Here is a 15,911-nt window from a genome sequence, read left to right on the forward strand (position 1 = left end):
TAACAGGGTACTTTGCAATTTGGGTATTTATACCAATCCTTTTAAGAGGAGAGATAAATAACTGTTTCTTTTTGAATTTTATATTTTAAAACATAACTGCTTTTAATATTTTTACTTTTGTCTTTTTATATTAGTGTTCTTTATGTTCTTTTGTTATTGTTCTTTTAGTATACTTGTTGATGTTCTTTTCTGATTTATTTTCACTGTTCTTTTCTTTTTTTTCTGATGTTTTAGTGTTGTTGCGTTTTTTTGTTTAATTTTTGCGTTTTTGGACAGGTGCACCAAGAGCACCGTGCACACCCCTGCACAATCTGAGCGTTGGCTGTTGACGGTATATTATACAGTTGTTGATGTATTATGAAAATACAATAATGTCCGTACATGTGTCCCCATATTTGATGACATGTCACTATACTTTAATCCCAATTTGATGGCATTTTCGTAATAAAAACATCAACTATTTACAAAAATGCCATTTGATTGAAATTTTTTCCAAATCAGTGAGATTAACTCGGAACGGCTCACAAATGACAATGCGACAATAGTATAGACGGGATTTCAGGGTAAAGAATACGGAGGAGTAGTAGACACGGAGTAATAAAAATTGGACCTCGTTCTTCGAAGTCTAGTCGCTCTCACTAACGTCAAACTAGCTTGTTTACTCTTTCACAAATCAAAACAACAAAATTCGAAACCAAAAACAAAATCACATCCAACAACAAGAAGAACAAGAAAGAGTAGCCATTTTTGCAATTCCATTTTCTCTCTCCTCCTTTCCTCCCTGCAAATTACAAAGCTGCAAAACTTTTTAATTTCTTTCTTTTTCTCTCCAGATTTTCTCTCTCCTCCTTTGTAATGAAATGAAATCCCACCAATCAAAGAGCTGCAACTATTATGTACTTCCAATTTCACGAGTTTAGGTAGCAGTTAATGCTTTTGTCCCCTTTTAGAAACACCATCCCTTCCTCATTTACTGCTATCCTACTACTCCACTCGAACAAAAACTCAGTGAGGAGTATCACTGTACTACTAGTAGAACAATACCACCAACAACCACCTCTTGTTCTTCAAACAAAACCCTCCCAAATCTTTCCGATGCGGCGGTGGCGTAATTAAATGGGGTGTATTATTAGCCGGCAACCCGCCGGAACTCCTCCACCGGCGAATGAAAACCCTTCACATCGGCGTCGTGCTTCTTCTCTTTCCTTAGGAAGGGAATCGCTTTCCCCTAATAATAGCAACAACAAGCTTCCCCGACATTCGTCTAATTTCTCCACAACTGAGCTCCGTCGACACGTCATTGACCCTTACGGCGGTGGACCCACTACCCACCATGGCTGGCCCACTTGGCTCGCTGATGTTGTTGGTGATGTCATCGATCGGTTCTCTCCTCGCCGTGCTAGCACCTTCCAGAAGCTCGATAAGGTACTATTGAAAATACTATAACTATTACCCATCTGATTTTATTTGAGATTTATGTTGATTTTTTGGGGGTGGATTTTATTTCAGATTGGGCAAGGAACATATAGCAATGTATATAAAGCAAGGGATTTGGTAACAGGGAATATAGTTGCATTGAAGAAGGTTAGGTTTGATAATTTAGAACCAGAAAGTGTAAAGTTTATGGCAAGAGAGATTATAGTATTGAGCCGTCTTGATCATCCTAATGTTATCAAGCTTCAAGGTTTAGTAACTTCAAGAATGTCTTCCAGTCTATATTTGGTTTTTGATTATATGGAGCATGATCTTTCTGGCCTTTCTGCTTCCCTTGGTGCTGGTAATAAGTTCTCCGAACCTCAGGTACCTTTTCTACACTATTTACTCAGTTCAGAAATTAATTATGTAATTTGGACCAACTAAATCTGGACGGAGGTAGTACTTGGATTTGTTGCTTGCTTGCTTGTTTAAGTTTAATGTATCTAGTTTTGTACTTTATTTAATTCTGGTTGTGGGTTAATTTAATTCTTTGATTATTTATTTATACTTGTCTTTTAGTTTCTCGGGTTCTTTCGTGATAGTTGTTTTGACAGTAGTAAATTAATGGAGATTCTTGAGCAATGGGGGGCCTCAAGTTCTGCAAATTTATTTTGTTTTTGTATCTAACTACAATTGTGTGGTTATAAAACTCGATTAAGTTTGTCTTCTTCTTACTTGGGAAAGTATGAGTTATCTTGTCCCCTCTTCAGCTGATAGATAAGGCCAAGCAGCTGAGAGTGCAGGATGTGACTGTTTTACTAAGGTTAGAGGTCTGAGTTTTGCCATAACACTAGGACAGGGATATTGTGGCTCATCAGTCATTTATGTTTCCCATCCAAAATTTTAAGTCATAGTACAATACTCAGTTGTCGCCGTTATGTTTGTCTTTGTGTTTTGGATTAGTGATGCAAATACATTCTTCTAATAACATAGCATGTGCCCTACTTTAGGTGGGGCTCGGAGAGGTTTCAAATTCATGCAGCCTTACTGCTAAGTGTTAACCAAGCCTGGACTGATGGGGAACTATTATTGTTTGCACCGCATTTTTTCCATAACCTGGTTATCATTTGGAATAGTAATGGCGAACATCCTCTGGCAATCGACACCAGGAGTATATCAACAACTTCTAGCCCAATGTCCCGTTTGTTTGGGTGTAATTTGTAATGCTGCTTCTAATATCATTTTTTGGTTGGATCACGCTTGAAATAGGTAGGATTTTTTGGTTCGTGTGAACTTAAATGTTTCTGTATCATAAACAAAAAAAAAGGGCCTGGATTTGGTAGTTTCCTTACTTAATATCTCTAGATGCTTCTCTTGGCTCTTTCTGTCGTCCTGCATCAGAAAGAAGAAGATGAATACGGTTTCTATATTAGGTCTCTGGATTAACTATATCTTGTAGGTACTATCAGAAGTCTTTATGACACGTGTCATATGTTAGGTTCATTTCAGTCACATGTCTTGTTTGGATGTTCATGTGAAGAAGCTTAAGATTTACGGAGTATCTAATATCAAAAGCTCCTGAGAAAGTGAGAAAGAGAAGCCAAAAATTTAACAGATGTTTTGATTGTAACGAAATATTTTTTTCCACCCTGCAAAGAAAATCGGTGTTGTATTTGAGGCTGAAATTTAAGAAAAGGGCAGCTTTGTTGAAACACTGCCTAACTTTCTGTTTGTTTTAGGGGGGGTAGGTGGGGGGTACAGCTTGATGTTTTGTGGTAGAGATGAGTTGAGATAGGTATCATAGTCAATTTGGGAAATTCAAAGCTGCCTGTAACTATCAAGAACAATGACATTCATTCTAGAAAAGTCTAAAAGGGTGACCTTCTATATGTGAGAAAGGGTGTGTTAGTCATTTTGTGAGTTTGGAGATCCAAAACTATCAATCTTCCTCCATTGTAAGCAGGCAAATCCAATGTATAAAAAGCTCAAGGCGATATGGAGTTCCATGTGCCTTAGGCGCGCCTCTGTGTGCCTAATTGAAAAGTCTAAACGGCGCATGACCCCTAACGCGGTGTGACTCAACGGCTCAGTGCCTAGGCGCGCCTTTATATACACTGGGAAAATCTGTTTTGAGAAAAGCTGTTTGCTTTAAAATTATACGAAGTAGCTATTTGTTTCTCTGTTAGGTTTGTACTACTTACAGCCATCGGTGAAACCTAGAGAATGAAATTCAGTTGTAACTTTTAGTGTTCCAATGTGTACAAATATAAATTGTTCATGTGTCCATGATGATGCTAACAATTAGGAGCAATTCAGAACTATTATAATCCAAAAGTATTTGGAGAATGTTGAATGTGCCAAGACTGCCAAAGTAAAATTCAGTGAAGTTGATTTTTGATACTTTCACCTTATTTCCTGCTTTAGAAATAGGTGACCCCCAAACACAGGAATCTAATATTGAACAGAATAATTATTTAAAAGTACTTGAGATAGTGAAAACCTTAAAATGGTGTTGGGAAAATATATTACAGTCTTTCGTCTGTAAACTGTGGCTCCCTTTTGGTCTTGCGATGCAGCTGATTGCTGTCAGAATTTAGTATCTGCAGTTTTTGACCTGCGATTCTGAACTGCTGACCAAATCGCTAACAAAATTAATCTGGGTACCTTTGTACACGCTGCAAGCTAATTAGAGAAAACGAAGAAAAAAAACAAGGCAGTTTGCTAGGCCATAAGAGTCTGCCACCCTGACCAAGGAGGCAATAGCTTGCTCAAGTTTTTTCAGTCTTTTTTTTTTTAAATTGTTTGCACAGATGTTATTCATAATTAGACTTGTAGATACAAGGATGTTATGTGTATTTCTTCAAATCACTGATCCATTCCAAGTTTGTTGATCTCTTGTTCATGACTTTATGTTCAACTTATTTGTTTGCTGCTCTGAGTTCTAATATAGTAACAGCTTGTCTCAAATGAAAGAGGCTGACAGATTCGTGATCACTGATTATTTTTTAGGTGAAGTGTTTCATGAAGCAGCTAATATCTGGGCTTGAGCATTGCCACAGTAACGGCGTTCTGCACCGTGACATTAAAGGGTCCAATCTCTTAATTGATAATGAAGGGGTTCTTAAAATAGCTGATTTTGGATTAGCTACATTTTACAGTCCCAGTCAAAAGCAACCCATGACTAGTCGTGTTGTCACCCTGTGGTATCGTCCTCCAGAATTGCTTCTTGGAGCCACTAACTATGGTGTAGGTGTTGACCTCTGGAGTGCTGGTTGCATTCTTGCAGAACTATTAGCTGGGAAGCCAATTATGCCAGGACGGACCGAGGTGTTGCATTTCTCCAAATTCTCAGTGTTAAATTGGCAACGCTTCATTTTTTCTACATGTCCTTTTGTCCTTTCTTGTAGTGTTTTTAGGCTGATATTCAGATGGTTGTTGAGGAATCGTCCGAGATTGCTTTTCTCATTGTTGACCATGTGATATCTTGGATTATTTAACTATAGTTTCAGGCTTAATGATTCTGGTTTATGTTCAAGACTTAGTAATCCATATATCTTTTGCGTGGCCAGGTAGAGCAGCTTCACAAGATATTCAAGTTGTGTGGCTCTCCATCTGAAGAGTACTGGAAAAAATATAAGCTGCCGAATGCTACACTTTTCAAGCCACAACAGCCATATAAGCGTTGTATTTTAGAGACCTTTAAAGATTTCCCTTCTTCTTCTGTCCCACTTGTAGATGCACTTCTTTCAATCGACCCTGAAGGACGAGGCACTGCTGCTGACGCCTTAAACAGTGAAGTGAGTATTTTGTTTGGCACTGCATTGGTTTGAACTTTGATCTTATGTGAAAAATAATAAGGGTGAAATCGTCCTCCCAGAGTCAAGGATTCAGTGATTATATCATCGACCACTCTGTCCTGATGAAGTTCCCACGTCATTAAATTAAGGCACCTACTCTTCCTGTCCCTTTTAAACAACCTTCTATTGTTTAACCTACCTTCCCATAAATGCTTTTAGGTAGTTTGTGTTTGTGGTGCAATGAGTTTTAAGTTTTAACACATACGTGTGAAGTTGAGGCAAAATTGGTATTAGACATTTCTCTATGCATTAAACTTAGATAACATTTATTCCCTTCTTCCAAGAAATTAACCCTCTATTGAAGAAAAAACAAAACTTCTGTAGTGACAGTGGAGGCTAAACATGTTTGCAATTTTTTTTAGATGGTGGACTGAAAAAGCTGGAGGTTTATTTGTTACTCCCTTTTTTCATGTACGGCAATTAATTTTTATTCACTCGTCAACAAGTGTCCACCTCCGGCAAGATAGAACATTTTCATACAATGGTTCAAAGAGGGAAATGGAAATTTTGAATAGCAAATTAGGCTGCTCAGCATGATCTTATTGGCTGGTTTTGCTTTTGAGTTTGACTATCTAGTTTCACAAACATATACTTCCTCCGTTCCGGAAATATCGCACCATTTGTTTTTTACACTATTCACACTACGACTTTGACAATTTTTTGTGATTCGTACGTAAGGTAATTTTAGTCATGAGGGGTCAAGTTAGATTCGTATCGATATATATTTTCTAAATATTAATTTTTTACAATTTTTACTTGCACACGATTTGAGATGTTAATAGTCAAAGTAATGGATAAAGAAGTAAAAGTCAACCATGGTGCGATATTTCGGGAACGGAGGAAGTATAATCTATGTTCTATAACTATTGAAACTGTAGCCTTCATCCTCTTTCCAATGTCTGCCTACAACAGTTTGTTACCCCCCCCCCCCCCCCCCCCAAATCCCCCTAACAAAGAGAAAAAAAATGTAGTTTAATATGTATGCTGACATAATATATTTGGTTGCCGTCATGCACAGTTCTTCTCCTCTGAACCTCATGCTTGTGAGCCGTCTACTTTGCCAAAGTATCCTCCCAGCAAAGAAATGGATGTAAAAATACGGGATGAAGCCGCGAGAAGGTTTTCACTGCTTCCACTTTTATTTTACTTGTGATTGGTTGCTATACTTCACCAGAATTTACTAGTTCACTTATGAGTACTTACTGTCTTATTGTTATTTTCGTGATAGGCAAAGGGGTTCAAGTGGAAAAGCTAGTGTTGGTGATGGTGCCCGGAGAGTTAGAACACGTGACCGGGCTGGCCGTGCAATTCCTGCCCCGGAAGCCAATGCTGAGCTGCAAACGAATTTGGATGTATGTCGTTAAACAAGCTTTATATAACCTATTTGTTCTTTCACTTTTGCTTCTGTCCCTTGACTGAAGCAAATGACTTGCTGTGGCAGGCTGGCAGCATTTAGTGGGATGCCTTCTTTAGGTCTCTTCACTGTTGCTTGTACCCACAGCATGCGTTATCAGTAGTCGCATAGATGTTCTGCAGATGATTTTCCATTTTATTTTATTTTTCAACTTTGAAAAGTAGTCAATAAAAAGATGGAGTTACTGCATAGAAAAATACGAGAGAATCAGCAAAAGTTCAGTTTTAAACTTTTAATCACTAAAACTTAGTTTTCATCAACAAAATTCTGTTTTAGTTTCAGATAACTTCAGACTTATAAATTTCAGGTGAAGGGAATAGAGCCATAGAATACATGCACTAATTATTCTTAAACGAAACGTTTGTTTTGTTGTGGAATGCAGCAACTAATTACAGTGATTAAACGAAACGTTTGTTTTTCAGAGAATGAGATTTGTGACGCAAGCAAATGCAAAGAGCAAAAGCGAAAAGTTCCCTCCACCCCATCAAGATGGAGCTGCTGGTGTCCCTCTAGATACATCAAATAATGGTCCTTTATCCTTTGGCGCAAGAGAACATTCCTTCGATACATCACATTTCAAACCAACAATGTCAAAATCCAGAAGCGTAACACCTGTTGAAGGGACCTCACGGAAGAAGAGAACCAGTAAAGAACCAGAACTAGCTTCATCATGGAAATTCTTCCATGCATGGAAACCGTCAACCATTGGGGTATCTATGGATCTAATGTTCAAGGGTAAAGGATCGATGACACGAGTATCTAGCAGTAGAAAGTAAGCAAGCAAGCATCTTCAACTTATCCCTTTTTTCGCAAAATGAAGACAAGGGACATTCTTCAATCATAAGTGTTACCATAAAAGTTTAGTTTTGTAAGTTATGGAGGTGTAGTAGTATGGAAGAACACAACATCAGCTGGAAGTTTTTGTATACTAATACACAAAAGTAGTTGTACAGTTGGTCATAGCTAATGCTACCAATTTGATGTTCCTGATTTTGTCAATATGAGGACCAAGTATTTATTTATTACACTCTTTCAAATTAAAACTATGTACCACATTGTTTTTAGAGCAACTTAGATCCTTCCTTTGCTTAATAATCCCTAAACATAGATTTATCCGTTGGCTTATAAAATGGGAGTAGCGGAGAACGATGAGTGTGTGATTTGTGGCACTGAAGCTGAAACTCAACCAACATCTGTTAGGAGAGTGTGAGTATGGTAAGAGGCATTTTATGAGTATCCTTGAATGCTTGCACAACTCAGTACCGAAAAGCAGTTTTCCGCAGTTAATTATGTGGATTAGGATTTAGGAATGGTATGAAGGGATCACGTACCACGGAAGAGAAGTGTCCTGGCATTAGCATTAGCATTAGCATTAGCATTAGCAATAACAACATATGGAATTTTGTTTCTAGATAAAACTGTAGCAGATGTTGAATTTCTTGAAAAAAAACAGAATTGTACATGTTTTAGCGCATGTTTAACAAAGAGGAGGTTACCTTCCTCTTATTTCTTATCTCTCCTCTTCTCATTTTGACACATCACTATCTCTTTCCTCCACAACATTTCTCACTATCTCCTTTCTCTTCCTCTTTTTTCAATTTGTCCCACAATCAAAAGTATCCTCTCACTTTCTCTCTCTTCAAACATATACCCCCACCACATATTCTATTACATTAAATGATTTATTTTTCAATATGTCAACTTATTAAAATTAGATTAATTAATGATAATTTAAATTATTTTTAAATTATTAAAATCAAATTGTGATAATAATTCAATATTTATACAGAAATTTAAATATTAGTGATAATTTAAATCATTCATTAGTAAATAAAACGATCGTCACACATATAATAAATAATAAAATATGATAATAGAGATACCTTAAGATAAAAATAAAGTGTGTGAAAATAAGTAAGAAGTAGGTTCATTTTAAAGAAATTTTTTTTGTATGGTCATTGGTGTTCTTTAAAAAAAAATATGTTTCCGTTTTAATTTTATTACCGTTTAAATAATTATAACCAGTAGAAACATGGGTAAATTTGACAACCACTATTAATGTGACAAGTGGCGAAATTTAACTTGTCAAAGGTTTCTCTTGAGCACATGAGCTATCCTTTCCAAATAGAGGATGAATGCTATTCCTCTTCCAAAAAGGAATCCTCTCCTCCATTTCTACAACAATGAGGAGTCCTCTTAAGAAGAGAGAGAGTGCTAAAAGGAGGGTGTTTCCTCTTGGTTAAACATGCTCTTAGGGAAGAAAGTTAAGTAGGAAGGATGTAGATGCACTTGCAGTCTATAGACCAAGTTTGTTTGGTCAGGTGAGTTGATCCCTTCAGTCAAGTTGCTAACTCATGGATGGTTTTTTTTTTTTTTTAATTTTTTTTTATGGGCAGGAAATACAAACAGAGAATAAAAGAAAAAAAAACAAAACCACCCGTTTCTTTCAGCCTTAAACTGTCTCACGGAAGGCACAACCACACAACCAACACAGCAACACTACTAAGACCTTCCATAATACAAGACTCACCCATGCTACTAGCGGACATCAAACATGACTCGAAGCGACGAAGCTATTACTAACACTACTACTAGGATACAACATAGAAAATGACTTATTCCATAGACGATGCGCTAAATCTGGTGAAATGCCAACAAGCTTCCTCTTTATTCCTACGGACCTGCAAGCAGAAACAATGTGAGTACATGACAATATCTTTTTTGCCTTCTTTGATTGCACCTTCTTGGTTTCCTTTACGCAGATTTGAGCTACCCCTTTCCTTCTTGTAGCTCTATAGGAACCCTTCTGACTTTGTCTATTACTGGAAGATGAAGTGAAAGATGTAACATCTACCATGCCCATATCACTCTCTGGACACTGACTAGCCATGACCTTACCTGAGAAGTTGTTCGTAACCTCACTCTGTTAGGTTATGATACATATGACAATTCATAAATCATGCGGAAAAACCATAAACCCAGGAAAACATATTATTTACACATAATCATTTAGCATAGATTAGATGCATACTCTTTGTTGCGTGCCTTCCCTAGCTGCGCCCGAACCGAACAAGAACAAGTCTTTAGGACTCCAAGTGTCGTCCCTCCGTAGATAGTCCACAGCACGTCCGGATCCGCCTTAAGATTGACCAACTAGAATCGCCCTTAAGGTACTATTATTTTCGGCACTTTATAGGCAAATGTGTGACTGAATTTTTCTCTCAAAAACTCACTTTGAATACTTTGAAACTTGTGTTATAAATTGTGAGCCCTAGCCTCATATTTATAGCGGTATGGAAAGGGAATCGAAATCCTATTCAGATACAAATTAATTAAACCTAGAATCCTACAAGAACTCTAATTTAATTAATTTATCAAATAGAATTAGGAATTTAATCATTAACCGAACTCTGCATGTTTTAGGAAACGTGCACGAACACAAACACTTGCACACACACGCACGGCAGCCACGATGGGCCCCATGCGTGCGCGCGAGCAGCAGCCCACTCAGCGCCCGCGCGCGCTGCGCGCTGCGCGTGCTGTGCGCGCTGTGCGCGCTGCGCGCTGCGCGCAGCCTGCTGGGCCTGGCCTTGCGCTGGGCCTGGCGTGGCTGTTTGTGCGGCGCGCTTGGCTTGCTGGGCGATGGCCTGGCTTCGTGCTGGGCCTCGTCCGGCAGGCCTCGTCCGATGCTTATTCGTACGATGCGCTTCCGATTAAATTTTCCGATTCCGGAATTCATTTCCGATACGAACAATATTTAATATTTCCGATTCCGGAATTAATTTCCGTTTCGAACAAATATTTAATATTTCCGTTTCCGGAATTATTTTCCGATTCCGGTAATATTTCCGATTCTGACAATATTTCCGTTTCCGGCAATATTTCCGATTCTGGCAATATTTCCATTTCCGATAATATTTTCCGACACGTACCATGTTTCCGTTTCCGGCAACATCTACGACTTGGATAATATTTATATTTCCGATACGATCCATATTTCCGTTTCCGGCAATATCATCGTTTCCGGAGTATTCATTCCTTGCCTGTGACGATCTTAGCTCCCACTGAAACCAAGATCCGTCGGTTCCGAATATTCATAGATGGAGTATTTAATGCTATTAAATACTTGATCCGTTTACGTACTATTTGTGTGACCCTACGGGTTCAGTCAAGAGTAAGCTGTGGATTAATATCATTAATTCCACTTGAACTAAAGCGGCCTCTAGCTAGGCATTCAGCTCACTTGATCTCACTGAATTATTAACTTGTTAATTAATACTGAACCGCATTTATTAGACTTAACATAGAATGCATACTTGGACCAAGGGCATTATTTCCTTCAGTCTCCCACTTGTCCTTAGGGACAAGTGTGCATTTTCTAATTCCTTTGTCGCTCGATGCTTGCTCTTGAACATAAGGTAAGAGTTGTCATCCTTATTATGTCCAGAGGTGTTCCTCGGTTTCAGAGTTCAACTGATCAAATAAACAGATAATCATAGCCTATGATTCATCCGACCACGGCCATGCATTTCACAGTTTCTAGCTCTCCGAGTGGCCTTGTACAACTTTTAAGCATCTCATCCCGATTTATGGGAGGACAATCCCAATCTTGCGATCTTGAGATTAGACTTCGTTTGATAGGTGATTACCTGAGCGTTGCCTTTATAGCCTCCTTTTACGGTGCGACGGTTGGTCAACGTCAAAGCAACCAGTTCTCAAACAAGTAATCTTCAAATCACTCAGGTATTGAGGATTTAGTGTCTAATAATTTAATGAAATTTACTTATGACAGACTTTCATCTCTTACAGTAAAGTTTCATAGGTCTCGTCCGATACTAGTCTTCCCAAAGTAAGTATCTATGCAAATGATTATGACATTGCCATGTCCACATAGTTCAAGAAACAGAACTACTAGTCATCTTGCATTCTAATCGTCTAACGTTTTCTATGCGTCCAATTTTATAGAAAACTCCGATTAGGGACCATTTTCAACCTTTGACATTCAAGTTCACTTGATAGACATTTCTTAGTCACAGGACTGGTCCTGACAGTCTATCTTGAATATATCGTCAAATTGAAGGGACTCATCATTTAATAAACCACAAATTAAATGGAAAAATGAATTCTTTTCATTTATTGTGAATGATTAACCAATAATGTTTTACAAAGATTTAAACTCTAAAACTTTAAAACATTAAACAGAGACATCAAAGCCATTCTCCAATATGCTTGATTCCCATAGCTGCAGTGTGCGAGTTGTGCTTCGCCTGCGGCAGAGGTTTAGTTAATGGATCTGATATGTTGTCATCAGTTCCAATTTTGCTTATCTCGACTTCTTTTCTTTCAACGAACTCTCGTAGAAGGTGAAATCTACGAAGTACATGCTTGACTCTCTGGTGGTGTCTAGGCTCTTTTGCCTGTGCAATAGCTCCGTTATTATCACAATACAGGGCTATTGGTCCTTTAATGGAGGGGACTACACCAAGTTCTCCTATGAACTTCCTTAGCCATATAGCTTCCTTTGCTGCTTCATGTGCAGCAATGTACTCCTCTTCAGTTGTAGAATCCGCAATGGTGCTTTGCTTAGCACTTTTCCAGCTTACTGCTCCTCCGTTGAGGCAGAAGACAAACCCAGACTGTGATCTGAAATCATCTTTGTCGGTTTGGAAACTTGCGTCCGTATAGCCTTTAACAATTAATTCATCATCTCCACCATAGACCAGGAAGTCATCTTTGTGCCTTTTCAGGTACTTCAGAATATTCTTGGCAGCAGTCCAATGCGCCTCTCCTGGGTCTGACTGGTATCTGCTCGTAGCACTGAGTGCGTACGCAACATCCGGGCGTGTACATATCATAGCATACATTATTGAACCAATCAATGATGCATATGGAATCCCATTCATTCGTCTACGCTCATCAAGTGTTTTTGGGCACTGAGTCTTGCTTAGAGTCATTCCATGAGACATGGGTAGGTAGCCTCGCTTGGAGTCCGCCATCTTGAACCTATCAAGCACCTTATTGATATAAGTGCTTTGACTAAGTCCAATCATCTTTTTAGATCTATCTCTGTAAATCTTGATGCCCAATATGTACTGTGCTTCTCCTAGATCCTTCATCGAAAAACATTTCCCAAGCCAAATCTTGACAGAGTTCAACATAGGAATGTCATTTCCGATAAGCAATATGTCGTCGACATATAATACTAGGAAAGCAATTTTGCTCCCACTGACCTTCTTGTATACACAAGATTCGTCCGCGTTCTTGATGAAACCAAAGTCACTGACTGCTTCATCAAAACGTATATTCCAGCTCCTGGATGCCTGCTTCAATCCGTAGATTGACTTCTTTAGCTTGCATACCTTTTTAGCATTCTTTGGATCCTCAAAACCTTCAGGCTGTGTCATAAACACAGTTTCTGTTAAAACGCCGTTTAAGAAAGCAGTTTTGACATCCATCTGCCATATTTCGTAATCGTAATATGCAGCGATTGCTAACATTATTCGAATAGACTTTAGCATTGCAACTGGTGAAAAGGTTTCATCGTAATCCACACCGTGGACTTGCCTGTAACCTTTTGCAACCAATCTAGCTTTGAAAACTTCAAGTTTCCCATCCTTGTCCTTTTTCAGTTTGAAAACCCATTTGCTTCCAATGGCTTGGTAGCCATCTGGAAAATCGACCAAATCCCATACTTGGTTTTCAGACATGGAGTCTAATTCAGATTGCATGGCTTCTTGCCACTGCTTGGAGCTAGGGCTCGTCATAGCTTGCTTGTAAGTCGCAGGTTCATCACTTTCAAGTAATAGAACGTCATAGCTCTCGTTCGTCAAAATACCTAAGTACCTTTCCGGTTGAGATCTATATCTTTGCGATCTACGCGGGGTAACATTTCTAGATTGACCATGATTCTCACCAGATTCTTCTAAAGATCTCTGAGTTTCATCCTGAATGTCATCTTGAGCATTCTCTAGAGTTTGTTGTTCGACTCGAATTTCTTCGAGGTCTACTTTTCTCCCACTTGTCATTTTGGAAATGTGATCCTTCTCCAAAAAGACACCATCTCGAGCAACAAACACTTTGTTCTCAGATGTATTGTAGAAGTAATACCCCTTTGTTTCCTTTGGATAGCCCACAAGGATACATTTGTCAGATTTTGGATGAAGTTTGTCTGAAATTAATCGTTTGACGTATACTTCACATCCCCAAATCTTAAGAAAAGACACATTTGGAGGCTTTCCAAACCATAATTCGTATGGAGTCTTTTCGACAGCTTTAGACGGAGCTCTATTTATAGTGAGTGCAGCTGTATTTAGTGCATGTCCCCAAAATTCTAATGGAAGTTCGGCCTGACCCATCATTGACCTGACCATGTCTAGCAAGGTTCTGTTCCTCCGTTCTGACACACCGTTCCATTGTGGTGTTCCATGAGGAGTCAATTCTGATAGAATTCCACATTCTTTCAGATGGTCATCAAATTCATAGCTCAGATATTCACCGCCTCTATCAGACCGCAGTGCCTTAATCTTCTTGCCTAATTGATTCTCTACTTCACTCTGAAATTCCTTGAATTTGTCAAAGGATTCAGACTTATGCTTCATTAGGTAGACATAACCATACCTACTGAAGTCATCAGTGAAAGTGATAAAGTAGCTGAAACCACCTCTAGCATTTGTACTCATTGGTCCACATACATCTGTATGGATTAAACCCAATAGTTCAATTGCTCTTTCTCCAACTTTAGAGAAAGGTTGCTTTGTCATTTTGCCAAGTAAACATGATTCGCATTTACCATAATCCTCTAAGTCAAATGGTTCTAGAATTCCTTCTCTTTGAAGTCTTTCTAAGCGTTTCAAGTTTATATGGCCTAATCGACAATGCCACAGATAGGTGAGATCTGAATCATCCTTTTTGGCCTTTTTGGTATTTATGTTATATACTTGTTTGTCGTGATCTAATAAATAAAGTCCATTGACTAATCTAGCAGATCCATAAAACATCTCTTTAAAATAAAACGAACAACTATTGTCTTTTATTATAAAGGAAAATCCCTTAGCATCTAAGCAAGAAACTGAAATGATGTTTTTAGTAAGACTTGGAACATGGAAACATTCTTCCAGTTCCAAAACTAGCCCGGAGGGCAACGACAAATAGTAAGTTCCTACAGCTAATGCAGCAATCCGTGCTCCATTTCCCACTCGTAGGTCGACTTCACCCTTGCTTAACTTTCTACTTCTTCTTAGTCCCTGTGGATTGGAACATAAGTGTGAGCCACAACCTGTATCTAATACCCAAGAAGTTGAATTAGCAAGTATACAGTCTATAACGAAAATACCTGAAGATGGAACGACTGTTCCGTTCTTCTGATCTTCCTTTAGCTTCAAGCAATCTCTCTTCCAATGCCCCTTCTTCTTGCAGTAGAAGCATTCGGATTCAGAAGTGGGTTGACTGACCTTTCTCTTTGCAGATTTGGCGCCAGTTTGCTTAGTTGGGCTGGCTTTGTTGCCACCTTTCTTAGCATTCCTCTTCTTTCCAGATTTCTTGAACTTGCCCCCACGCACCATAAGCACATCCTGCTTATCACTTTTGAGCGTCTTTTCAGCGGTCTTCAGCATACCGTGAAGCTCAGTGAGCGTTTTGTCCAGACTATTCATACTGTAGTTCAGTTTGAACTGATCATACCCGCTATGAAGAGAATGGAGGATGGTGTCTATAGCCATTTCCTGAGAAAATTGCTGATCCAGCCGACTCATATTCTCAATGAGTCCAATCATTTTGAGAACATGTGGACTTACGGGCTCGCCTTTCTTAAGCTTGGTCTCAAGAATTTGCCTATGAGTCTCGAATCTTTCGACTCGAGCCAGATCTTGGAACATGTTCTTCAACTCACTAATGATTGTGAAAGCATCTGAGTTGATGAACGTTTTCTGCAGATCCGCACTCATGGTGGCGAGCATTAGACATTTCACATCCTTGTTGGCATCAATCCAACGATTGAGGGCTGCCTGAGTGACCCCGTCGCCTGCAGCTTCGGGCATCGCCTCATCTAGGACATACTCCTTTTCTTCCTGCATAAGAACTATTTGCAAGTTCCTTTGCCAGTCAAGGAAGTTTTTCCCGTTCAACTTCTCCTTTTCGAGAATTGATCGAATGTTGAATGAATTGTTGTTTGCCATATTAAAAACTACAATTGAAAAGAATAAACAAATAAATAACCATTCACAGTT

At 38.8% G+C, this 15,911-nt stretch overlaps 1 protein-coding gene across 1 annotated transcript; it reads left to right on the forward strand.

Moving 5' to 3' along the window:
* The first annotated feature begins 590 nt into the window (after positions 1-590).
* On the forward strand, positions 591-7,712 carry LOC110786025 (probable serine/threonine-protein kinase At1g54610). Its single transcript, XM_021990536.2, has 7 exons — positions 591-1,425; positions 1,510-1,800; positions 4,426-4,743; positions 4,986-5,213; positions 6,292-6,392; positions 6,502-6,625; positions 7,110-7,712. Exons 1-7 carry the CDS (start codon positions 1,117-1,119, stop codon positions 7,461-7,463), a joined length of 1,725 nt encoding a protein of 574 aa, XP_021846228.2. The 5' UTR covers positions 591-1,116; the 3' UTR covers positions 7,464-7,712.
* Positions 7,713-15,911: the final 8,199 nt, after the last annotated feature.

This window comes from Spinacia oleracea, chromosome 5 (assembly GCF_020520425.1).
Source record: "Spinacia oleracea cultivar Varoflay chromosome 5, BTI_SOV_V1, whole genome shotgun sequence".
NCBI classification, from domain to species: domain Eukaryota; kingdom Viridiplantae; phylum Streptophyta; class Magnoliopsida; order Caryophyllales; family Amaranthaceae; genus Spinacia; species Spinacia oleracea.